Source organism: Vipera berus (assembly GCF_964194415.1).
Source record: "Vipera berus genome assembly, chromosome: 3".
Classification (NCBI taxonomy): domain Eukaryota; kingdom Metazoa; phylum Chordata; class Lepidosauria; order Squamata; family Viperidae; genus Vipera; species Vipera berus.
In genome coordinates this window covers 128,261,459-128,289,243 of record NC_138204.1, presented here as the reverse complement: position 1 = coordinate 128,289,243, position 27,785 = coordinate 128,261,459, and the positions used below count along the sequence as shown (strand labels likewise).

At 41.5% G+C, this 27,785-nt stretch overlaps 1 protein-coding gene across 1 annotated transcript in view; it reads left to right on the top strand.

Annotated features, from left to right (window-relative positions):
• The window catches only part of TMEFF1 (transmembrane protein with EGF like and two follistatin like domains 1), a gene marked incomplete at its 5' end in the record, with an annotated part of 126,502 nt that overhangs the window by 86,300 nt on the left and 12,417 nt on the right, over window positions 1-27,785 (top strand). The window contains 2 exons of the mRNA XM_081324178.1: window positions 4,382-4,478; window positions 14,024-14,172. Coding sequence (XP_081180304.1) covers window positions 4,382-4,478; window positions 14,024-14,172 — 246 coding nt within the window. The remainder of the gene's footprint in view (window positions 1-4,381; window positions 4,479-14,023; window positions 14,173-27,785) is intronic.

The window sequence follows — 27,785 nt, the reverse complement described above, 5'->3', positions numbered from 1 at the left end:
CAAACCGGTCAGTCCTAGAGGAGATCAATCCCGACTGCTCTTTAGAAGGCCAGATCCTGAAGCTAAAACTCAAATACTTTGGCCACCTAATGAGAAGGAAGGACTCACTGGAGAAGAGCCTAATGCTGGGAAAGATCGAGGGCAATATAAGAAGGGGACGACAGAGAATGAGGTGGCTGGATGGAGTCACTGAAGCAGTAGGCGTGAGCTTAAATGGACTCCAGAAGATGGTAGAGGACAGGAAGGCCTGGAGGAATGTTGTCCATAGGGTCGCGATGGGTCGGACACGACTTCGCAGCTAACAACAACATAGAAAATTTTAAATGAAATCTAGGTAGCTGCAACTTATGCTTTTTATTCCTCATCCTAGTAGTGTCTGTGGGCATAGAAAACAGTTGTTTATCATCTTGCCTATAGCTTCTTTTTATGAAAATGGCTTTCATGCCTCTTCTAAACTTTCTTTTCTTCAGACCGAAAATCCAAATTTTCTTCAGCCAATCCTCATAGGACATTACTTCAAATTCCTGTGTCTTCTTTCTGGCCATTCTTTGAACCCCTCTAACATATTAATAACCTTTTATAAAGGCAATGCTCAGAACAGTGAGCTGTGATTGTCTACTCAAGTGTTGAATAAAGAAAGGAATATACTGATTTCATGTATCTTCAGTGCAGTGCTTCTAATGTAGCTTACAACTATTTTAACTCTTTTAGAAATTGTCCCATCCTTTTTTTTCAGCTTGTTGTCAGTGGCCACATCCAAGCTCTTCTAAGATGTTTTCTTTCCCAACCACATTTTCCCCATCTTGTTACTCGTCCCAGCTTCTGGCAACCTAGCAGTTCGAAAGCACGTAAAAATGAAAGTAGAAAAATAGGGACCACTATGGTGGGAAGGTAACAGTGTTCTGTGCGCCTTTGGCGTCTAGTCATGCCGGCCACATGACCACGGAGACGTCCTCGGTCAAGCACTGACTCTTCAGCTTTGAAACGGAGATGAGCACTGGCCCCTAGAGTTGGAAACGACTAGCACGCATGTGCGGGGGAACCTTTACCTTTACCTTTAAATATAATCTCAACATGCATTGCTATTCTTAGTCCAGTTTTCAAAGTTGTTCAGATCAACTATGTTCTCTTTCAGTTACCTGGGTTTTTGCTAGACCTCCCACTTTGTATAATTTACAAATTGATATGCAATCCATTAAATCCAGCTTGTTAATAAACTTGGCTCCAAGACTGATTCTTATAGGATGAACATGTGACTGCTCTCTAGCTTGATATAGAGCCATTCATGCTGAATGCGATTAATTCTGGATGCAGTTGCCAGCCAGCTGTTGAGCCACCTTACTATATTGTTATCCAAATCAGCAGCTTGTTAATGAGAATGCCATATGAATCTTTGTCAAAAACTCTGCAGAAACCAGGGTAGATTATATACACAGTTTTTCCCCTGTCCAGTAGAAGAGTTACTTTATCTGAGGAGGAAACAAAATTTGTCACATATGATTTATTTTTGATAAAACCATGGTGGGTCTTAGCAGTCACAGCATTAACTTACAGATGATTACAAATAGGCTATTTTATTACCTGTTCTAATATCTTTCTAGAGATTACTGTTAGGTTCACTGGCCCACCAGGGTCCTCTTTTTTCTTTTCATTAAAAGAGGAGCTACATCTGTTCTTCTCCAATCCTCTGGGCCCTTTCCAGTTCGCCAGGACTCCTCAGTGGACAAGGTTCTGCAGAGCACTTCAGTTCCTTTGATATCCCAGGATGCATTTATTTCCTAAGGTTCTGGGGATTTGAAGCTAAACATTCCTTTACTACAGCATTACTGATTTACATCCTTCCCAGCCATTCCTGTGACATTGTTGACCTTTGACAAAGCTTTGTGCCTGAAGGTTTTGTCTGATCTTTGGAATTCTTTTACTGTGGCTCGTTCTTTAGTTCTGACAATGTAATCAGTGAGATTTAAAAGCAGTTAGCACTCTTGAGTTTCTAGATTTTATTTATGAAGATACAGGGTGAAGTGAGCACAGAGTATTCTAACCAGCTCCTGGTAAGTTATGTTCATTTGTCAGAACGCTGGCCAATTACTGAAAAGAAAAGTCAGGAGTATTGCCATTTAATTATTTTAAAATTCGAATAGTGGTAATGCCCAATATTAGTTATATTAAATATTTTTTAATATTTTGCATTCTCCTGTGATACTCTCTATCGAATATTTGTTGCAGACCAACTGTTTGTAAGATTTGTGTCTGCCACTTACACTGCTACCAGCAGTGAAATGGAAGTTTATGGTTATGTGCAAGAGACATTCCATTTTTGAAATTAACTACAGCTTCACAGGAAACAAAAAAGAGTATGTGACCTTGTGAGGGTGGAGGAATAGGGTTGATCATTTATCACTTGGAGTTAGATCAAAGTTTTTTAATCTGGGCAACTTTAAGACGCCTGGAGTTCAACTTCTCCAACCGGCTTTCTGGCTGGAGAAGTCTGGAAGTTGAAGTCCAGACATCTTAAAGTTGCCAAGGTTGAGAAATACTTGAGTTGGCTGTTTGTTTCCACCAGTTCTATGTATAAACAAGGCTGAAATGAGTTTTGCCTATGAATTGGTAAGCACAGTTTTGTGGATTCACATCTTTGCCTCAGATAACTCGCAAAATATCGCTGATTTTCCCATTATTATTTTTTTAACTTTATGTTCATATATTATATACTACTAAACATAGAACGTAAGGCTGGAAGAGACCTCAGAGGTCTTTTAGTCCAAGCCAAACATATACTGATGTTGTATTATAAATTCCTGATGAAATGAATCAGAGGCAAATTTATCATGAATTTTTTCTTGCTGTTTGCTGACATAAGTTTTCAAGTTTAGCAAGCTTGTTAAACAAAACAAAGCCAAAAAACAAAAAACGAAACAAGTTAAACAAAACAGGCCAGAAAAACCCCTTCTTGATGAAGTCTTAGGAATAATGGCATAGGGCAGGGGTGTCAAACTCAATTTCATTGAGGGCCGCATCAGCATTGCGGTTGCCCTCAGGGGGCCGGGTGGGTGTGGCCAGGGTGGGCGTAGCCTACTGGGTGGGCGTGGCTAGAGTGCGTATGGCCTACTGGGTGGGCGTGGCCAGCTCTACATTGTTCGCATCAAGGGTGCCTATGGGGGCCTGGGCAGGAGTGGGACAGATCTGAGGGTCTCTGGCAGGAGGAGGGTCTCTGGGCCAGGGCCAAGGCTGTGGGGGCCGTTCCCTCACTGTTTCCAGGATGGCTTCGCGGGCCACATGAAACCACTTCGCGGGCCGGATCCGGCCCCCGGGCCTTGTGTTTGACATGTCTGGCATAGGGAAAAACAGATCAGTAATCCATTTTTACATTCTTATTCATATTATGATAATGTCTAATATAATTTTATTATAGCCATTGTTGTGTCACAATAGTTTAAAGCATACTGTTATGTGTACATTTAAGTGCATCACCCAGTTTAATGGAAAGAAGTTGAACAAATAGCTCTCCCAAATGAAACCAGTGACATTTAAAATAATTTATCTTCAGCTCAGTTATGTGCTATATTATTATTACTAACATAAGGAACTAAGTTAAAGGGTATGGGATTTGTATAATTCTAAAAAAGGGAGGGATTGGCTGTTATTTCAAGGTAATAACCTGACATTCACTATTATGTCTAGGGCTAGGTATTTCAGCTGTAGTGGATACACTTCAGTAAAACTTTTTACAGCCATACATCCTTAGGCCCTTTATGTTTTTATGAATTGTTGTTCTAGACATTTAGATTCTGTCAGGACCATAGACTATATACAACATGTCATACAGTGAATTACGAATAGGACTTTTTGAAGAATTTGTTTATCCCGCCTTCAATACTTTACAAGTAATTCAAGGTAGCGAACTTACATAATACTTCTTCCTCCTCCTCTTTTCCCCACAACAAGCACACTGTCAGGTGGGTTGGACTGAGAGAGACCGACAGGACCAAAGCCATCAAGTTGGCTTTCATGCCTAAGGTGGGACTAGAATTTGTTAGAATGATGAGAAATAAGTAATAGAAGTAGGATGACTAATGTTATTTAATCTATGTCAGAAGTCCCCAACCTTTTGGGCTACAGGAACTGGTTCTGTGGAGAGAGGTTTTTCTGCAGACCGGAGGGTGTGTGGTTTTGTGTGCTGCCTGCATCCCATGGATGGGGCTTTGCTTGTTTGTGCGGACCGGTTGCTGGCATGCCGCGGCCTGGTATTGGTCCACGGACCAGGGGTTGGGGACCCCTGATCTATGTCTATAGAGAAGTATGACATGTATAATATGAAAAATATTTTACACTCTTTTAGAAATCTTCATTAGATAATACCGTTGATGTGGCTTTGTTTTAGAGTATGAAGGATCTGGAACAGACGTTCATAGAAAACATTCCAAATGTGGAGTTTGCAAGTACAGAGCTGAGTGTGATGAAGATGCAGAAAATGTTGGGTAAGTAATTTCCCCCAAAGGCACAAGCTACCTTCTCCTAGTAGTTAAGATGGCCACTGATATGAACTGCTCCTAGCTTTTGTTAACGCAGCCCCTTCTTTTGAAGAATTCAGCCTATTTTGAGCTCTGAAAAGCAGTATGTTTCCAGTTTAATAGCAACAACTGTAAGAATGTATTATCTGATGTATTTCTTGATGAAGAAATATATTACTGACCTCTCACATTATAAAAAAATTAAGCTCATTTTAAAATAATTGTATAATGAAATCAGGAAAAAAGGTTAGACTCGCAATTACCTAGTACAGAATAGCATTGTATACACATAAAACCTTTCTAAGTGTGTCTATTTGAAAAAATAGAAATGGTTCGCAATCTGTTGCTTTGAAGCTGGAAGCTGAAAGGGGATTGTATTCCTTATGTCATCTGCTGAATGAGTTATCCATTTTCCTGGGATAAAATCACAAGTGAAATCTGGATCAAGGATGCTTCATGTAGCTGTCTCTTCTGTCACAAAGTTGGTGTTAATGGTAGTGGTTATGACAAGTTATTTGCTCAGTTCAAATGTTATGGATTTATGCACTAATATGTTCCTTGGATTAATTGACCAACCATATGGCCTAGCAGCATAGCCCTTCTCAGGGCTCTCATTCTGGAAATAAGGGATGGAATTTGATCTTTGTAACAACTACTTCTTGAAAGGCCTTGTGCCTCCAGAAAGGTTTCTCTGGAAATTTCAGACTGTCTGGAGCAGCCTGAAGGAGGAAAAAGGAATCAGCTGTGATTGGTTATGCTCACTACTTCTACCAATCATGAGCAACTGCAGTCTCTTGGATATCTCGGTGAACAGAATAATTTATGGAGTGGCCAGCATATATACACATATATACACGCACACACACACACACACTCACACACACAGAGACACACACACACACATATACAGACATACAGATCTGCATATCCATGGGTGTATAGATGTGGAAGAAGTGAAATTTAAAGATAACAGCTTGCTGTGCCCAGTGATGTATTTTTTTAAAAAAAACAACAACCCAACTTGATGAAAAGCATATAAATGCTCTGAGAGTTAAAGGATGAAGAATTTTATTCCAACTGCCTGCCTATCATTGCAGAACATCGCTTTTCTAAAATCTATTGAAGCATTCAGCCATTATGAGGGAGTCATCTCAAGCAGCATTCTGGGAAGTATTATTCATACTAACTGGTGCAAACTTGCATTTTTCATTCCTAGCAGTAGGCTGCAATTAGACTGTCAGCTATACCAGAACTCATTACATTCAGCACAGAGATACAAACAATCACACTTATTATCATTTCCCCCCCTTTCCTTTAACTTCTATTGAGCTTATTAAGGGAAAGAGGTGACTTTTGAGCAGGTGGTTGTCATGAGCTGCACAGCACAGTTGGAAAATTAACATTTGGATAGATTCAGATGAGTACAGTGTGTGACATTACTGCGTATAAATATGTGAGCGAATCACAAGGAGAAAATATCACTAAAATATCATTTCTTCCAGAAACAAATTAGGTTATATAAAACATTTCCAAATACGCCAAAGCCTTATAGATTGCATAAACCCTCTCGAGTTACAATATCTTAATGCGCATCTCTTAACAGCAAATCTTCTGCTTGGCATAAATCACTACGTTGAGTGATGCTGAGAATCTGATCAGAGGAAGAGAGAACTAGCTTTAAAAGGGGCACAGATAATTAGTTCTTGCACTGGTTACTTCATCAGAAAGAAAAAGACACTGATAATTTTAGCTCCCTGTCATACCCACACAGCAACACCCTTTCCGCACAACTACAGTTACAGCGCTCTCGACAACAAGTTGAGCACACAAAGTGGGACAGATTATATCTTGGGATTCATTGACTACCTGCCCTGTGACATTTCCCCATGTATAATAATAAATAAACCTTTATTGTCAAAGTACATGTAAGGAATGAACTTGAGACAAATATTGCCTACAATGAATACGCTTTATTGGTCTGGTATCTATGGTTTTGGCTGGTTGCTTCAGGTAAAGAAATAGAGCTTTCCTGGCTCTAATTCAGTTTTCCACTTAGTTTATGGACTCAGACAAAGTTTGCAGTAGGGAAGCTATTGGTGGATGGTAGTGAAAGTGCTCCATAAACTTTCTTCACCCTGATTGTTAGCCCTTCTCTTAGAATTCAAACTTGGGTCTGGAACCTAGTATCAGTATATCTTTTGGGTAAAAGATTCCTTACCTTTACGAAGTATTTAATTTCAATTTCTAAGAACTGAGACAACAGACTAAATATTTATTTATTTATTTATATTTGGATTTATATACCGCTCCTCTCCCGAAGGACTCGGGGCGGTATATAAATATGAAACTTCAACAATCAGATCTCCCTCCTTCCCCACCATTTTTTATCCAGAGTTTTCTATTTCTTCTCTTTCTGACTTCTTTGGATGGACCATCTACCCTCTATCTAGGATTCGTAAGCTGTGGAATGACAGCTAAAATCTTCATAGATAGCTCTTTTTATTTCCATATTATAACAAGATAGCTGAACCTATTGTAACTAGAAACAGTACAGGTAATCCTCAATTTTTAAGCACAATTGAGTCCAAAATTTATGTTGCTAAGCGAGAAGTGGGGTTTGCCCCATTTGATGACCTTTTGTGCCATAGTTGTTAATCATTGTAGTTGTTAGTAACAGGGTTGTTAAGTGAATCTAGCTTCCCCATTGTCTTTGCTTGTCAGAAGATCACAAAAGGTGATCACATAACCCCGGGACACGGTGACCGTTATAAATATGAGTCAGGTGCTAAGCATTTGAATCTTGATCTCATAATTAAGGGGATGCTGCAATGGTTGCCAGTGTGAAGTTTTCTATTTCTTCTCTTTCTGACTTCTTTGGATGGACCATCTACCCTCTATCTAGGATTCGTAAGCTGTGGAATGACAGCTAAAATCTTCATAGATAGCTCTTTTTATTTCCATATTATAACAAGATAGCTGAACCTATTGTAACTAGAAACAGTACAGGTAATCCTCAATTTTTAAGCACAATTGAGTCCAAAATTTATGTTGCTAAGCGAGAAGTGGGGTTTGCCCCATTTGATGACCTTTTGTGCCATAGTTGTTAATCATTGTAGTTGTTAGTAACAGGGTTGTTAAGTGAATCTAGCTTCCCCATTGTCTTTGCTTGTCAGAAGATCACAAAAGGTGATCACATAACCCCGGGACACGGTGACCGTTATAAATATGAGTCAGGTGCTAAGCATTTGAATCTTGATCTCATAATTAAGGGGATGCTGCAATGGTTGCCAATGTGAAGAAACAGTCTTAAGTCACTTTTTTCAGTGCTGTTGTAACTTTAAATGGTCGTTAGATGAACTGGCTAGATCCTTGGCTCCTCACTTTACGTCTGAAAGCTGCAGTGTCTCCTTGTTTTCCCTCAAGAGAAAGGTGATTTGGGGGACAAGCCTTGCCACTAGAATCAGAAGTGACTGTGGTATTAAGGGCAGGGCTTTTAAATGTGAACAAAATCTGAGCAGGGATGCTGCCATTGTCCATGCAGATTAAGGAACAAGTTTCTTGACACATACTTTCCTGTTACCCTATTTACACATGCTGTTTCCATGTGCACATAAAATTTGTCAGTTATATTTGGTTTGTTATTTTCCAAGTGCAAGGAGGATTCTTTAAATGTATTTGTCTTCCTGATCCTGTAATAATGTTAACTACCTGAATTTTTATTGCTGAACTAAATACTTTTGGATAGAGATTTGCTGAAACATTACTATAACATAAGGCCTACTGAGATTTGCTTTCCTTTTTGCATCTATATTTCAAAAGCCAGCTGTGTCAACAATAATTTGATTCATCTTTTCAAATGTGGCTTTTTAAAAATAATTCTTTAAGAAACTTTAAGAAATGGCACCATCTTTTCCTAGTACATGAACAAGTGAACATGCAATATTAATTTGCAATGTGCTTTGTACATACTTTGCACATTTTTAAATGGAACATTGATTTGTCAACCCCAAAATATTCCAGAACTAAAAAATATAACATCTGATCAGATTAGCAATTCTAGGATTTGGTTATTTCAAGACAGTGTATACAGAATGTATTCTTGTTGACATAGAAGCAGATATCATAGGCTACTTTGTCCTGGGTGTTCCCAGATGACAGCACCTCATGACTCCTAGCAGTGTCATGTGTTATACTAAGGATAGTTTCAAAAGACCTGTGTAATATGTGGATCTGTCTGTGGGATAAATATAAAACTGCTACCGTGTTTGTTATGTTTGGGATGGAATGGGAGAACTCACCATGGCCAACTTGCTGCAGTCAACTCACCTCTGCCAATTCGCCATGGACAACTCACCATGGGATAACTTGCCTTGGGACAGTTCAACAATGTTATTTAATTATTTAAAATAATTAAAAAATTGTTTTAATTTTTGCCATTCACGTTTCACTTTGGTCCCTCCTTTTGTATCCTTTATTTAGTGATTCTGTTCCATTATTTCTTTGATATTATGTAACATTTGTCCCACGGCAAGTTGTCCTGTGGTGAGTTGGCTGTAGTGAGTTGGCCACGGCAAGTTGGCTGTGGCAAGTTGGCCGTGGTGAATTGGCCATGGCAAGTTGACCTAGACCCTGTTTGGGAAGCAAATAAGAATCAGTCTCATGAATGGCTTGGCCAAGTCTTCATTTATCTTCTTACTTTTTATAGCTGTTTTTGCTTTGCACCTTTATGAATTGATCTTTCTATAGAGACTAGGTATAATGTATAGGCTGGGAATGTACATATTACTGTCAATGTGTGAAATTAGGTTTTTTATAAAATGCCTAGGAAATCTATAAAATGCCAAAAATGGGACATCACACTAAAATGCCATTCTAGCCTTCCTTGTTGCATCAATAGGTCAGTACTAGTCTCTGTCTCTCTCTGTCTCTGTCTCTGTCTCTCTCTGACTCAATTTTGCATTTCTTCTTTCATTGTCAATTGCTTTAAATAAAGGGTTAAGGTTATCTACTTTGCTTAGTAGTTCTTGTCATTCTGCATAATGCCTAGATATTATATACAATTAGAGATGATGGAAAATATGGGAAATATTTATAGCTCGGGTGGCAGATGTTGTTGATGGTTTGTTCTCCGAGCTTCTTCACCCAAAGTTCAACTGAAGATATTACCTAGCCTGGTGATGAACTGTTCAGAAGCCAAACAGCAAGCTTGGATAACAAACCACCACCAATATATTATATACTGCTCAAAAAAATAAAGGGAACACTTAAACAACACAGTGTACTGTATTTAATAGTAGGATATCTTATCTTGTGTTCCCTTTATTTTTTTGAGCAGTATATATAATGCCTAGAGAAAGTATATAGCATATTAAAATAACACAGATATTTCATACGTTGTCTAAAAACACCACATATTTCCTAGGCATTCTAATGAATGCCAGCTTTTTACATATTGCCGGTAACGTATATTTGCTGAATAGTCAGTAATGGTGCCTAACTAGTTTAATGCCCTAAAGCTACCTCAATAACCTTGTTGGCACCTCATGCTGAACCAAAAACAAATAAGGCTCACTGTGGTTTGACGTTATATTTGAACCTGGCTGCAGAATTCCAGGCATCTTTTAGCCAGCTTCTCTCTGCCTCAGCAAAATCTATCTCGGAAGGTTGTTGAGTTGGATATTGCCTTGAACTCCTGGGATGTAAAAGCAGGTTGCACATATCACAAAGAAATCCACATATTGTTCAAGGGAAATATTTGTTCTGTTCTACGAAGGTCCAAGTAATGAGCATTACTGCATCCTTCTTTGCTTGCCCCTCTCCGGGTGGGCATTTGAGCAAATTATGCCACTCTGCTTAGGGACCTGTTGTTTCCAATTACCCTTCAATGACACTGACAGGGTTGAATGGCACAGCTGGAAGCTGGTGACTGGATGTATCCATGGCAACCCTTGGGATGGAACATCACCTCTTTCAAGGCAGCTTTGGTTGCTTACTGAGAAAAAGAAACCAATATTTCATCACAAACTGATTTGTTTTTAAAATAGGTAACTGTAGAACTTTACACTGCTGCTGGACAAAGATTTTAGTTGTTGTGGGGAATAACTGCCCTAGTCAAATGTATTGCCCCACTCCCATGCTCACTAAGTCCTGGGTGGAATGCTCTTTAACTTCATCTGCATTATTGTAGGTAATTTCCAGAGTAATTTGCACCCAGCACCCTCCCAGTCAGTCCCTGTGCCTCAATCAGAGCAGCCACATACACTATTCAATACAGCTTACAGGTCAGCAACCCTCAGTTCAGTTTTTCTTTAATGTATAAGGGATCAATCAATAAGTCAAAAGGCATAGAACTTTCAAGAGCCACATGGAAACAGTTAATTAGCGTGGACATTCTCAAAACCTTTGGATGATCTAGTTTTAACTCTTTCAACAGCAGAATAAAGATGAAAATAGGATACCAGGTCATCCCTTCTCTGTTCTGTATCATTAAACAGTTTGATGGATGTGGATATATCCCAACAAGTCCCTCATGCCTACCAATAGCAAATGAGAGAAAGTGACTGAAATTGCTGAAAACATTGGGTGTGCATATTTCCTTAAAAAATCATTATAAAATCTGGTAATTTACAACGTATTCCCTCATGGGGAAAACTAAAATAGTGTAGCATTTCAATAATTTTGATGGTGTTGTATGCGCATTCTATTTAAATCTGACAAACTGATCCAGTATTCTACATCTGAGACTAAAAAAAGATGCTAAACTGTAAAAAAGGTGTCAAAATTATTTCATTTTCTGGCACATCTTTAATTTTCATAATGTATGAAAAATGGAAGCAAAAGTAGGAATCAAAAGTATGGACAGAGAGATTTAAAGTTTTAAGATCTGTAAAGCGTAATACAAGTATTACAACTGTTAGATGAAGCATATTTACAAGCACACCTATTTTGATTTCAAATTCATATGTATGCCTAAAGACTCATTTTGACCCAAAACAATTGCATTATTAGAAATTAATAAGTTGAGTAATTGTTGAATGACATAAATACAACTTGCAGTAAAGCAAAGACGAAGAGAATTGAATGGCTGCACTGAAAAGGAGCTGTTTTTAACTTGATTTGAAACCTCTGTCATTTCAACTAGGATACTTATTTACGTAAGCAAATTATCAGTTGACAATAGCAATAACCATATATTGAATAAGAACTAGCTGAATTTATGCTTTGTACTCATTTTAAAGTTTATGCTTTACGTCTTTCTCTCTAATGATGTTGTGGTGCAAACATCCCAACCCATTATTTCTTTTCTCTTATGGCTTTTTTCTGCACTAGTTAAGCTATAAATTCACTGAGAGCAGAAATGACTTTGAAGGTATATTAGAGCAGCATTCACCCAGACAAATGCATTCTAAACCGATCACTCGACTGGAGATATCCAACTGGCAGCCTACTAGCTGTACAAGTCCCAAAGCAATTATCCAAACTCTTTACTGTGGCTGTCCTAAAATGTTGTCAAGTTATATTAAAATAGGGATTGCACATTCTAATGCTACATCTTCCCCTTGAGTTGTGCATGTCATGCATATTTGCAACTCTCTCTCTCTCTCTCTCTCTCTCTCTCTCTCTCTCTCTCTCTCTCTCTCTCTCTCTCTCTCTCTCTCTTCTCTCTCTGTGTGTGTGTGTGTGTGTGTGTGTGTGTTTGTGTGTGTGTATCTAATCCTAAAATGAGTTGTACAAGAGTACAGACCTCTCTATAGAATAGATCACGGGTCGGCAACCCGCGGCTCCGGAGCCGCATGCGGCTCTTTGAGCCGTCTCCTGCGGCTCCCAGTCGCCCAGTACGCGCGCACCTCTTCGAACGGGCAGTGGTGCGCACGCACCTCTCCAAATGGAGAGTGGCACCGCCCGTTCCGAGAGGTCCGCGCGCACCTTTCTGAAGGGCAGAGGTGCGCGCGCACCTCTCCCAAACCGCCGCCGTCCCGTTTGCACAGCTGCCGCGTTCGTCCAAACGGGACGGCGGCGGTTTGGGAGAGGTGCGCGCGCAGGTCTCCGAAAGAGACGGCGGGGGCTGGGGAGAGGTGTCCACGCACCTCTCCCAAGCCACTGCTGTCCCGTTTGCACAGCTGCCACGTTCGTCCATGTGTGACGAACGCGGCAGGTCTCCGAAAGGGACAGCGTGCACCTCTCCAAAGGGGAGACCCATCGCCGCGCAGGTGCCTCCCATTTTGCGCATGCGCAAAATATTTTTTGCGCATGTGCGTGAGTGGACGCACGCGCATGCACTTTTTGCGGCTCCCACTTTTTTGTTTGTGTGATGGAACCGGTTCTGAGTGGCTCTTTTCCTTTTTCCCCTGGAATAGATGCTGCACATAAAAGTTCTCTGTAGCAAGTAAAATGAAACATTGCTGGTGAAAATACCACTATCAGTTTAAATAAATGGAAGAACAAATCATCCAGGTTGCATAATCTTTCAAGGCTTCATAATCAACCCTGTGTGGGAAAGATTTTGAAATAAATTAATTAAAATCAATTTTAAAGTATTAATTGATTGATTGATTAAGAGGAATTTAATGAAGTTAGTTACATTAATTAAAGGAATTATTAATATGTCATTGTTACTGGCAATTCCTTTTTTCCAGCAGTATGACTTTAAAATACAAATAACACAATACCGGCTTTGTCTGGATTTATAGGAAGAAACATAATTGAATTCTATTTTATCTTTTTCAGTGTTTTGCAGCAAAGGTAATATCCGACATACTGTACAACATTTAGAGAAATATTTTGCTGTGGAAGTAGAGATGGCCAAAGATTTAGAGTCTAAGGCATATCTTCAAATTACACACACATTACAAAAATGAATACAGGAGTAGACTGAAGTGATTATGTTAATAAATCAGTGGAACTTAAACTGGTTTTCACTAAACTTTCACACCGATTTCAATGGAATCAAAATATTATTAACAATGTGGATTCAACTGTGTTTATATACCACATTTCTTTCATGAAGCTGAGTTATAAATGATTTCCTTGTGGTCTTTAATCCATATACCACTTTGAAGCAGAATACCTTCGCTTCAGCAGCTGAACTATATTGTTTGTCCTCAGGCTGTACCTTAAATGTGGTAAACATTCACAAGAATAATATCATGCTTTATTTATGAGCGTTTAAAGGCCAAATTGTTTGCTGTTAGAAGTTAAGGTTGCATAACATGAAACCAAAGGTATGCAGAAGAGCAGTAGGGAAGGGCTGGGGGAAATATATTGATGGGTTATCACTTTCAGGGATACAACTGATACTCTCTAGCTGGAGAAAGGCTTGACCATCAGAGAGAAAATGCATCTGTCTCTTCTGCGCCACAGTATTTGAGTGACTTCATGGATACATCTTAGATTGTCTTCTCACAATATATATTTGTGTTAAGCAATGTGATTTCATTTCACATATGCCTTTGCAAATAAAACATTTATCTTGAGTGAAATACTTATGATTTAATTCGTGTTTATGTAAATAGGTGTGTATGCAACATAGACTGTAGTGGCTACAGTTTCAACCCTGTTTGTGCATCCGATGGAAGTTCCTATAATAACCCATGCTTTGTTCGAGAGGCATCTTGCCTGAGGCAGGAACAGATCGACATCAGACACCTTGGACATTGCTCAGGTACCTTTAACTTCATTTTTCAATAGTGATTATTTCATTAGGTGATTGACTAGAGGTAATGCTGTTTCTTTGTGGTTCTGCTCTCGTAAAATCATGGAACAAAATGTTGGATTTCATTGAGATTTAAAATGTCAGAAAGGTTTTATTTTCATTTAAAAAACACGTACCCAAGTGTGTGTGTGTTATCACCCGTCATGCTCATGAGTTCATTGAAGCTTGGCACTCCACAAGCCATTCCATCAACAGACACTTTGACCTACAACCAGCCTATGAACCCCTCAGAATCCAAATCAGCCACACAGCCAACCAGAGACAGTACCGACCCTCAACCAGCCCACTCAAGCCCCCCTCTTCTCCCACCAGCTGTTCACCTCCCAGTGACCCTGACCTGATGTAATCTCCCCATCACAAGACCCATCACAGCCTTTCACTGATGACTCACACCTAACCCATCAAAAGACCCTCAATTGACACACCCACACCTGAAACCCTTAGAAGAACACTGACACTGACATCCTCTAAACTTTGCTGAAGATGTTACCTAGCCTGGTAATGAAACATTCAGAAACCAACCCATAAGCTCAGAGACTGAACCTTCACCCTCATATATCTTTTTTTAAAAAATCTTGGTTGCGTTTTCTCCTTTTCTTTTAGATCTTAAACGAAATGCAAGAAATTATACTTGAAGGACTTGTGATCCATGAAGCTAATTAAACTGTCTCACTAATAAAAAATAAGATTATGTGTTCTACAAAGAAAATTTACATATTTTATTTACATAATTTTATTAAGGATTATAATTACTGTTGTAATCGGAAGCACTATTGCCACTATCTGAGGTCTGATGTATTTATTTATTTTAAAGAATTCTTCAATATAAGCATCAGCACACTTGTTTTTCAATAATTTCATAAATGGCAAGGCTATTCCTCCCTTTTCTCCTCCCTCAGCCATACAAGTTCTTAATGATTCATTGCTTGCAGGAATATTCAAGGATCAAATGCTGCTGGGCACCCTTTGATGCCAACATGAACAGGCTGTATGTTTTTTTTTTTACAATCAAGTACTATTAAAATGGCTTTCATGTGTGGTAATGAATGGAGGTTATCTGATGCATTCCTCCAACTATCAGATGCAGCCAAAAGTTTAATCTTTTGGGGAAGCAGAAAACAGCATTGCTGACAAAAAACCTCAGATATTACAGATAATCTTGGATGCTGTATTCATTATGTTGGTTATATTCAAATAAAAGACAATGATTGACATCAGGATATGTACAGTATACCCTGTTTCAGAAGGTCCTACTCATATTTCAGGTTACATTTAATGTGTGTAACTGTATGTACACAAACTATAGAAAAAATATCTTGATATATTGTCAAGAAACATGCACTTATAAAACTGATGATCTTTCAAATAAACCACAGTATTTCTTATGTTTGTTCTTCATCCATTCTCACACATATTCACACATATTAATATACTGTATATTTTGATTTTATGGCAGTTGGAATAGTCAAAGTTTAAGGTTGAGATGCATATTTTGGATTGATTATAACCAAAGCAAATTTCAACATTTGCTGGTTTCTAGGGATGGGCAAAATGTTCTGTTCACAGAACACCTAATTTCTGGTTGTCTGTCTCCAGATAAGAACAGAAGAGAAGCCACTGGGAAGATCATATGGGCCAATGTGTTAACCACCATTTGTACTGTTCTTGGCCCATGTGTCTTTGATCTTCCCTTTCTCTATCTCCTCATAGGCCAGGCTGGAAGTCCATAGTATTGTCGATAGCTAAAGAAAAGTGGGGAAAATGTTTGGTGCAAGCAACCAGATCCACAGGTGTAGAGTGCAAACCAATTACCTTATTATATTCTGCCTATTATACAGGAATCTACTCAAACATACAGCCTTGGCCTGGGAACAGATAGATAAAGCTCTATGGAGCTAAAAGTGTGTGTGTGGGGGGGTGTTAGTTTTGAATCTTTGCAGTTATCTTTGCAATCTTTGCAATCTGTGCAATGATTTGAAGCTAATTCCGTGCTAAAGCCCCCTCCCTCTCTCCCCCCCAACCTGGCTGGGTGTTTCCTAATATCAAAGACATCATTGGGAAAAATTTTGAAATGGGCCAGCTGGATATGCTTCTCTTGAAGCCAAGGAAATTGGCAGTCCACAGCGGTGGCTGAGCTAGTGTTAGGAATGAAAGGAGCTTGGATGATCAAGGTGGTGAACTGTCTGGTTGAATAATAACTGTACTTCAAATGGCTGCTTGATGTTACAGAAGGTGCTGGGAAGATTGGTGGGCAAAGTGGCATCCAGGCCTTGTGGAAAAGCAGGGAGAAGATGCTCAAATCCCATCACCCTTACCCTACTAAATAAGATGTCTCCCTATTTTGTCTTGGTCTGGATCAACCAAAATGCTCTTAAGTTTCTCTTCTGCCGAACCAAGGCCAATCTGGGGCAGTTGGAATAGCATTTCTGACACACAATATGTTTGTTTCAGTTTTGAGCACCCCTCCACCGATTTCCTAGGAAACGCTTCTGGATTTTAATTTAGAATTTATATGATTGTGGCCAGGTTAAAGAAAGAAACTTCTCATTGATAGAAAGTTACTTTATTAAAGATACTTTAACAAGAAATTGTGTTGTGCGCATGTCCAAGATGGTTCCTCGCTGGCTTCTGGGCTTTTAATGTCGAGCGGTTTTTCGGCTCTGCTGGGTGCCATGGGGCTTTTTGTCATCGTTTTGGCCCCCGTTCGGTTGGTGGAACTGCTGGCGGAGCGTTAGCTCCCTCCCCTGTCGGGATATGTCTTGGAATGACTGAGGACGGGGGAGGAGAAGCTGGAGAAACCAACTTTCTAACTCATTGGTGAGAGGATGCTGGCGGCTGGGCGGGGCCGACTCGATTGTTTCCCTGCTCATCCAAGCCGAGCGGAGCTGTGACAAGTGATCTTTATTGGAATTTCTGGGCTCTGCTCATGCCTGCTTGTTTTATCGAGACCAGGGTTGTGGCAGGGGGGAGGGAGCTTCGATGTTGTTTCCCCCCTCCCCCTCTGCCACTCGGCGAGTTCGGCTCTGTGAGTGCAGTGGACCTGGTCCTGCTGGCGCTGTGGCTGCGGCTGTGGGGTCTGCTGTTGCTGCTTTCCCTGCCGCTGCGGAGGTTGCAACCACCCTTATGGCTGTCTTTGAATCTTGCTGTTTTGGGTCCGTCGCCATTGTCATCAGGCCGCCCTTCCTCCTTTTTTTGGACCTGTCATCACCACCTGTTATGGCTTTTCCTGTTGCTGCCGTAGACTACTCCACTTTTACCACGATTGTGGCTTTGGGACCTGCCACATGTTGACTGAATTTTCCATTGACTTCGTCTGCTGGCACCCTTCATTGTCGGATACCACTGCTTTCCTTTGTATGCCAGCGTACACCTTTGGAGATCTTTACTTGCTGCGAGATTCCCCCCTCTCGCAGGAATGCCCATCTGTCCTACATAAGAACTTTCTTGATGACGGGTTGTGGGACCCTGAGAGATAGCATGCTTCAAAGAAGAGGCTGAGGGGATTTTTATTAAGATTTTTATATAAAATTTTAAGGGGACTCGGGAGTGGGGAGGCTCTAGGGATCCAGAACGAACTTGGGGGAATTCGACCTGGACAGTAGTCCAAACCATCAGATGGTCGCGGAGGGGAGTAGGGGTTTGGGGGCAGACTCAGCTCCGAGTGCGGAGGGTCTACCTATCCTGATGGTGATTGGGAGGGGCAGAGAGTGTGGGAGCAGAGGGCTCTATCGCTATTGGGGAACGGGCCACCGCTGTCTTCAAGCGGTTGCCTGTTCCCGCCCTCGTTGCTCTTCTCGCCTCCCTGGGGGCATTGGATTGCAGGACCCTGGGCTCAGGTTGGTTTATTTCAACGCCAGGTCCGTGGTGAACAAGGCTTCCCTCATACATGATCTTATTGAGGAGGAGAATGCGGACCTGGCCTGCATCACAGAGACCTGGTTGGGCCAAGAGGGGGGTATCCCCCTCTTGGAACTATGCCCCCGGGCTTCCGGGTGCTTCACCAGCCACGGGTCCAGGGCAGGGGTGGTGGGGTGGCGGTTATTATTAGGGAGAGTCTTTGTCCGTGAGTGGCCACTGTCCCTCAGATAGGTGGGTGTGAGTCTCTCCTTTTGAAGTTGGGTCTTAGAGTTCAGTTGGGCCTATTGATTATGTACCTGTCTCCCAGCTGCGTATCATCGGCCCTGCCCAAGCTCCTCAATGTCTTACCCGGGTTGGCAATTGAGTTCCCCAGGCTTATAGTTCTGGGGGATTTCAATCTGCCCTCCGCGGGTGAGGCATCTGAGTTGGCCCAGGGGTTCATGGCCTCCATGACGGCCATGGACCTGACTCAAATAATTCAAGACCCGACCCATAATGGAGGGCACACACTCTACCTGGTTTTTATCTCTGAGCAGTGGACTAATGATTGGGTAGGGGGGATTTAACTATCCAACCCCTGTCATGGTCCAATCATTTTCTTCTCCGGCTAGACTTTCAGTACGCCATCCCCCGCCTCTGGGAGGCGGAACTGACCAGGTGGTTTTGCCCCAGGTGCCTGATGGACCCTGAGAGGTTCCAGACGGAGCTTGGGACATTTCCTGCTTCCCTTGCCCACGACTCTGCCGAGGCCCTAGTGGTAGCCTGGGATAGGGCTGCTGCTAGGGCCTTGGATCAGGTTGTGCCTTTGCGGCCTCTGACCCAGCGCAGATTCCGGGTGGCCCCCTGGTTTACCGAGGGACTCCGAGAGATGAAGTGCTGGAAAAGATGCCTAGAGAGCTGTTGGAGGTCCAGCAGATCCGAATCTGATCGAACACGGCTAAGAACTTATCTTAAGTCTTACCTAGTGGCGATGGAAGCGGCAAATCGTGCTTACTTTTCCGCTCTCATTGCGTCTGCAGATAACCGCCCAGCTGCCCTGTTTAGAGTGACCCGCTCACTGCTTAATCAGTGACCAAGGGATGACCCCTTGCAGGGTACGGCTGAGGAATTTGTACAGTATCTGCAGGACAAAATCGCTCAGATCCGGACTGGTTTGGACTCTGACTGGGTGGAATCTGGCAGAGTGGAGAGGACAGTTCTTGGTTATACCATTTGGGGTGAGTTTGACCCTGTGTCTTTGGATGATGTGGAGAGGATTATGGGTAGACTGAGTGCTACAACTTGTCTATTGGACCCATGTCCCTCCTGGCTGGTTTCGGCCGCCGGGGAGGTGACAGGGGGCTGGCTCCAGGCAGTTGTCAACGCTTCATTGATGGAGGGTGTCTTCCCCTCCGCCTTAAAAGAGGCGGTGGTGAAGCCCCTTCTCTTTTTTCTTTTTTTTATTGAAAAGTTTTAAAATACAGTTTTCCCTTAAGAAACCCCCCTTCCCCCTCCCTGCTCCCCCCCTACCTCCCCCCCACCTCCCTCCCTCCCTCCCCCCCTCCCTCCCCCCCCTCCCCCCCGACTTCCCAGAGCTAAATACAAGGTATATACATATAAAAAGGCAACCATAAACAACCATATACTAACAACTATAAGTTCTAAAATCCATCACTCTCTAGCTTATATAGGATAAGACACACCTTAACAATATTAAATATATACAAAAAACTAGAATAAAAAAAACGAAAAAAAAAACGAAAGAAGACTTATTCGAATGCTACATAAAACTTCTTAACCCTATACTTGTTCTGGATAAACTCAATCCATTTTCTCCATTCCATAATATAGCGTTCTTGCGAATGATCTTTCAAATAAGCCGAAATCTTCGCCATCTCTGCCAGGTCGGAAACCTTTAAAGTCCACTCTTCTATGGTCGGCAGTTCCTCTTTCTTCCAATATTGGCCTATCAAAAGTCTTGCCGCCGTAATTAAGTTCAACATCAGCTTGGTGTCCACAACTGTAGCGTCTGCAATTATTCCCAACAAAAAAAGTTGCGGACAAAACTTTATCCTCTGTTTAAAAATCTTCTGCATATTCCACCAGACTTTTATCCAAAAAGCCTTAACCTTCTTACATGTCCACCATATGTGGAAATACGTTGCATCTTCATCACCACACCTCCAACACTTAGGCTGATAATTCGGATACATACTTGCAAGCTTTTTAGGATCTAGATGCCATCTATAAAACATTTTGTAAAAGTTCTCTCTTAAATTTTGAGCTTGAGTAAATTTTACGTTCCTCACCCAAATCTTTTCCCACATGTCCATTGTAATAACTTCCTGGATATTTTGGGCCCATTTTATCATACAATCCTTAACAAGCTCTGTTTCCGAGTCAATCTCTATCAATGCAAGATATATCCGTTTAATATGTGCTAACCCCTGATTTCTAATCTGCTTTATCAAATTTCCATCAGTCATTGTAAATCCATTTTTCTGGTCTTCTTTCCACCTGGCCTGTAATTGAATATATTGAAACCAAGATTGAACAACCTTCTCTTCTCGCAAGAGGCTATATGATTTCAAACACCAAACATTCCTTTCCAGGCTTAAAATTTCCTTGTACGTAGTCACATCATGTTTGAAACCAGCATGTATATTTTCTATTGCGTGTTTTGGAATTGCCCACAATGGTATCTTGCTGCTTAGCTTATGTCTATACTTCTTCCAGACTCTCAGCAATGCCTGTCTTAAAATATGCATCCTAAACACAGTATCTACCTTCTTATCATACAACAGATATGCATGCCAGCCAAACAACAAATCATGGCCCTCAAGATTTAATAACCTCAATTGCGTCAAATTAATCCAATCACTTATTCCTACTAATGCAGCAGCTTCATAATATAATTTAAGATTAGGCAATTTAAGGCCACCTCTCTCACGAGTATCCTGCATAATCTTAAGTTTAACTCGTGGCTTTTTCCCTGCCCACACAAATTTATTGATACCTCGCTGCCATTCCTCCAGATTAGAATCTTTCTTAAGAATCGGTATCATTTGAAACAAAAATAAAAATTTGGGCAGGACATTCATTTTCACTGCTGCAATCCGTCCCAGCAAAGACAATTGCAATTTTTGCCAACTCTCCAATTCCTTTTGAATTTTCCCCCATAGTTTTTCATAATTATTTTTATATAGCTTTGTATTAGAGGGCGACAAAATCACCCCCAGATATTTAACCCTTTTAACAATCTCAAATCCAGTTAATCCTTCTAAGAGAGCCTTCTGTGAAACTGTCATATTTCTAGCCAAAATTTTAGTTTTCTGTGTATTTACTTTAAATCCAGAAACCTTCCCATATTGTGTTATTATCTCCATCAGGTCCACAACAGAGTTCTCTGGCTGGGTCACTGTAACAACCAGATCATCTGCAAATGCTCTCAATCTATAGTCCTGATCCCCAACTTGTATCCCTTTAATTTTTTCCGAGTTCCGAATCTTAACCAATAGTATCTCTAATGTTAACACAAATAACAAGGGCGATAACGGACACCCTTGCCTTGTGCCCTTCTCAATATTACATGCTACTGTCAGGCTATTGTTAACTATGATTCGGGCAGTTTGTTTTTGATATAATGCCCTAATCGGCTGTAAAAAATTTTCCCCAAAATCCATTTTATCTAAAACTTTCAACAAAAATTGCCAATTCAATTGATCAAAGGCCTTTTCAGCATCTAAAAACATTAGCGCTGCAGAGATCTGGTTGTGCCTTTCCAAAAACTCTAACACATCAACTATATGTCTCACATTATTTTTCATTTGCCTGCCACTAATAAACCCCGTTTGATCCCCATGAATCACCTGTTGCAGAACCCTCATCAGTCTATTAGCCAAAACCTTAGCAAATATCTTATAATCTGTATTTAAAAGCGATATCGGTCTGTAATTTTTAACTAAAGTAGCATCCTGGTCTTCCTTCGGAATCAAAGAGATAAAAGCTGTTCTCCAAGACGGAGGCACCTTTCCCCCCCTCTGGATTGTCTGGAACAGTTCCTTTAACGGTTTTATCATCTCTAATTGTAAGTTTTTATAATAGGCCGCAGTCAAGCCATCCGTGCCTGGTGCTTTATCCACCTTCAGTTCCTTAATAGCTATAAAAATTTCTTCTTCTGTAATCAGTTGATTAATCCCCTCTTTTTGTACTTGCGTAAGAACCGGGATGCTAGCCTTCTCCAAATACTTATCAATATCTTTTGCATTAATGTCCTCTTTAGTATATAATTTCGAGTAAAAATCCACAAAGGCATCCTTAATAAGATTCTGTTGATACACAACCCTTCCTTTATACTCAATCTTATCTATATTAGATGCCCTTTGTTTTTTCCTCAGTCTATAAGCTAACCATCTGCCTGGTTTATTAGCATTGCAGAAAGTATTATGCCTAGCAAACCGCAGATTGGTCGCCACTTGATCAGCCATTAATTTATCAAATTGTCCTCTTAACAGTCTAATAGCCTCCTTGATCTTCACATCCTCTGGGTTCAAAATCAAAGCCTTTTCTTTTTCCTTTATTTCATTCTCCAGTTCTTTCCTTCTAGTTTCCACTGCACGTCTATGTCTATTATTCATATATATCAACACCCCTCTCATATAGGCCTTGCTAGCATCCCAAACCATATCCATAGAGGTACCCTTATTCATATTAATCTCAAAAAAATCCTTCATCCGCTGTTTGCATTCTTCCACATTTCTCTGATTTCTAAACAAATTCTCATTTACGCGCCATGAGCGCCTATCTCCTTTTTCCTTATCAATCTCCAACCACACTGGACTGTGATCAGAGATAATTCTTGCGCAGATCTTCACCTTTTTAGTTCTCAAAAGAAAATCATTAGTCAACAAAATAAAGTCAATCCTCGAAAAAGATTGGTGTCTATCAGAATAAAAAGTATAATCCTTCTCCTGCAGATGTCTCTCACGCCAAATATCTCGCAATTCCAGGTCATCCTTCATTTCAAAAAAAGATTTAGGCAGTCTAGCGTGACTTGGAATGCGCTTAAAGGCTCCAGCCTTATCCAACTGTACATCCATAACTCCATTCCAGTCCCCCATAAAAATAAAAGATTTATAATCCAACTGGGTAAGCTTTGTATGAAGTAAACTAAAAAAGTCAGCTTGTTGTTGGTTAGGTGCATATAATCCAACTAAAAGCGTCTTTTTACCTGCTAACAACAGCTCGATCATAACATATCTTCCATGCTTATCTGCTTCGATTAGATCCGCTGTTAAGGCACTTTTAACATAAACAACCACTCCATTTTTCTTATTCTCTGCAGAAGCAACAAATTGCGTACCCAGCCTCGAGTTCAATAAGTACTTTTGATCCAAAACTCTAATATGCGTTTCTTGCAGGCATATAACATCTATCTTAAATTGTTTTAAATATTGAAAAACTTTCTTCCTCTTCTGCGGTGAGTTTAGTCCATTAACATTCCAGGTTAAAAATTTAGTTGCCATGTATATCCTCGAAAAGCTCTTGGACCACAGCTTTGATAGGACTAGCTTCCTTAGGCCGTGCTCCTCCCACAGCTTGGCTATGAATGCGTTGTGAAGAATCTGAAGGCTTTTGCTGATCTTGTTCTTTTATTTTCTTTGCTCGTTTTAAAGCAGCACGTGTCACTCTTTGCTCTCTAGGATCATCCAAAAAAATTGTAGCTTGATCTCCTCCAGCACCATTTTCCTCTGTTTCCTCCTCTTGTTGTTCTTCTTCTCCAGATCCCTTTCCAGCTTCCAGAAGCGTTAATGGGGTTGCTTTTAAGACATTATTGTAGAAATCACGCGCTTGTTTCACAGTAATCAGCCTGTACCTTTTACCTTCATACATCACCATCAGCCCATCTGGAATCTCCCATCTGAACCTTATATCTCTTTGCTTAAGCTCTTGCACAAGAAATGTATAGTCCTTTCTTCCCCTTAAAATCCTTGGAGGAATTTCTTTTAAAACCAAGACTTCTTGTTCAGCAATCGCGACCTTAGCATCATAGGCAGCTTGTATAACTTGATCTCTAATTTCTCTTTTTGCAAAATAAACCACCACATCTCTAGGCAATTTTCTCTGTCTAGCAATCCATGAATTCACCCGAAACACTTTGTCCATAGCTGCTCTTATTTCAGATGCTGGCTGGTTCAATACCCCTTCGAGAGCCTCAGAGATCAGCTGCTTTAAATCTTCTTTAACATTCTCTTTTAAACCTCTGATTCTGACAGCAAACTGCATCTGGTAATATTGGGTAAGGCTTAACTCCCTTTCCAATTTGCCTCTTACATTTTCATTCTCCCGTGCTTTTACTTCTAATATAGCATTCCTTTGAGCCAAATCATCCATTTTTTCATCTAAATCTTCCACACATTCCGCCACTTTATGCACTGAAGTCAAAATGTCTACCCTCATCACGCTATACTTCTATTCCATCCTCTCTTCCATTCTTTCCTCAAGTTTCTCCAATTTCTCCTCCATCTGTGCAAATTTATCAGCAATTGATTGATTAATTGATTCCAAAAGTACCTGGGCATGTTTATCCAGAGCATCTCGCAAATCCTTCGATGTCAGCACTTCAGGAGGGTGCAACGCCTGTAGTGATGATTGTTGCACCGGCGAGGATCCTCCACTCCGGAGAGTTTTAGAGGGAGGTTTAGCCGCCATCTTTTAATCCTCAATTATGACGCACTTTCAATTAAAGTTTAAAAAGTCCAACAAGTTCGAGAGTATAGTAAAATAATCCTCTTCACCTTTTTCCTCTTGTACCGCTCTGCCTGCTCCTTTAAATCATAGTCCTTTCTTCAGGCAGGGATGGTTCGCAGACGCCTGGCTCTGCTCCAAGAAGTTCGGAGCAGAGACGACGGCCAGCTGGGAGCAACCCAGGCTTCGGGGGAGTTCGATCCTTCAGCCGCCCAAGCTCCAAGCTCAGGCGGCCTCGGAGAACTCTACCCCTACCTGGGGCCTCACCCCCTCCTCTTCTCCCGAGGAGGGGGCTTCAATTTCGCCCGAACAGCTGATCGGCGCTGTTTCGGGCGAAAAAACAAACAGCTGAGCCGCGGGCAGCCAGGGGAGGCTGTCTTCGGCGCCGCGCCGCCACCGGAAGTCGTGAAGCCCCTTCTCAAGAAGCCTGCTCTGGACCCGGCCTCCTTGAATAACTATCGTCCTGTCTACAACCATTGCTCTGTAGCGAAGGTTGTTGAGAGTGTTGTGGCGCGTCAGCTTCCGCAATTCCTGGACGAAGCGGACTATCTGGACCCGTACCAGTCCGGTTTCAGACCTGGTTACAGCACGGAAATGGCATTGGTCGCACTGGTAAATGATCTCTGACGGGCCCGGGACAGGGGTTGTTCCTCTGTCCTGGTCCTACTTGACCTCAGCGGCTTTTGATACCATCGACCATGGTATCCTGCTGCGACGGCTCGAGGGGTTGGGAGTGGGAGGCACTGTTTTACGGTGGTTCTCCTCCTACCACTTGGGCCGTTTGCAGTTTGTAGTGGCAGGGGGGCAGAGATCTAACCCGAGGGCCCTTTCCTGTGGGGTACCTCAGTGGTCAGTTCTCTCTTCCCTCCTTTTTAACATCTATATGAAGCCGCTGGGTGAGATCATCCGTGGCTTTGGGGTGAGGTATCACCAATATGCGGATGATACCCAGTTGTTTATCTCCACCCTGAGCCAACCCAGTGATGCCCTTGATGTGATGTCCCGGTGCCTGGAGGCGGTGCAGGTCTGGATGGGAAGGAACAGGCTCAGGCTGAACCCCTCCAAGACCGAGTGGCTGTGGATACCGGCATCTCGTATTGTCCAACATGTTCCATCTCTTTTGATGGGGGGGAGGTGTTGTCCCCCTCAGAAAGGGCCCGCAACTTGGGTGTCCTCCTGGATTCACGGCTTAATTTGGAGGATCATCTAACTGCTGTGACAAGGGGGGCCTTTGCACAGGTTCGCCTGGTGCGCCAGTTGCGCCCCTTTTTGGACCAAGATGCCCTATGCATGGTCACCCATGCCCTTGTCACTTCTCGCCTGGATTACTGCAATGCTCTCTACATGGGGCTGCCCTTGAAGTGCACCCGGAGGCTTCAGCTGGTGCAAAATGCAGCTGCGTGGGTGCTTATGGGAGTTTCTCGATACTCCCATGTTATACCACTCCTGCGGAAGCTGCATTGGCTTCTGGTTGCCCTCCGGGTGCGACTCAAGGTGCTGGTAATTACCTTTAAATCCCTACGTGGCTTAGGCCCGGGGTACTTGCAAGACCACCTGCTGCCAATGTCAACCTCCCATCGGCCGGTTCGCTCCCACAGAGTCGGCCTCCTCAGGGTGCTGTTGGCCAGGCAATGCTGGCTGGCAACCCCCAGGGGGAGAGCCTTCTCTGTGGGCACGCTGACCCTCTGGAATGAACTGCCTCTGGAGCTGCGGACGACCCCTGACCTTCGATCCTTCCGCTGTGACCTGAAGGCGTGGTTGTTCAAACAAGCGGGCCTGGACTGATCATGGTTTTTAAATTTGGTTTTTATCGGCTTAAATTGTCCTTTATTTCTTTATTTATCGTTTAATTCTTTTTTAATCTTTGTATTCTATGTTTTTTAATTTTTTTATTGTTGTGAGCCGCCCTGAGTCCTTAGGGAGAAGGGCGGTATATAAATTTAATAAATAATAATAATAAATAAACTCATTATCCAAAACACAGACAGGTTACTGGATTTTCTCCACTCCTTGCCTTCCTGTTTTTCGCTTCCTCAGGTTTATTGTCCCTTGAGTCCCTCTGATTTCAGGAGTGGCCTCTTCACAAAATTCTCTTCATATTATTGCTGCCCCGGAAAGATACGGAAACACTTTTAACTTTCAGTTTGCAGAACTTGTTTCTGAACTCCAAAAAAAGAAACTCCAGAGACTACCTTTCATTGTGGGGAGCTCAAAGTATGAAGGCAACATGAAGGAGACTGCAATACTTTGATTCCTCTACTTGATGATAGAGCTGTTCCACATCTTCACTGAATGAGAAGCATCTGAGGGCTTCAAATGTGTTAATAACTTATTATGTTGCACTGTATATGAAAATTTGCTTCTGCCTTTGTATATCTTCAACGATGGAAATGTTTTTAGGAAACAGCCAGTTGCTATGTCCGGGCTGCTACTAATAGTAATATTATTATTGTTTAATATAATGGCATGCTATAAATGGTATATGCTACACTGTTAATATGCTAAGTGTTTGTTATAGGCATAAATAAAAAAAATGTTTAGGTTTTTGTCTTTTACGGATTAGAGAAATGACATAGTTAGATGTGTTTCTTACTTTGCGTGATCAATTAAAATCCTGCTAGACGTGGGACAAGTCAAAGAAGTCAGAGGGTTTTGGATTATCTGTCCTTGTTGACTTCTAGTTTTATCCAGCCAACTTTATCAGACATTGTCATACACTTTTAAAAACATTTTTGCAACCAGGAGAGGTTGAATCTTAGTTGATTTGGGGTGCCCTTTCTGGGCCGATAGAGAACTGTGGAGCAGATATACTGTAGGTCTGATTACACTTGAACAGAGTGTCTTACAGTTGCATCTGCATCAGACAGGTTTGAACAAACAATATCGGGATATCAGAGCACTTAAAAGACCATAAATAATAAAAGAGATGGAGTTCACATATCCTCTAAGCAACATTCATTTGCTAGGTATTAACATTA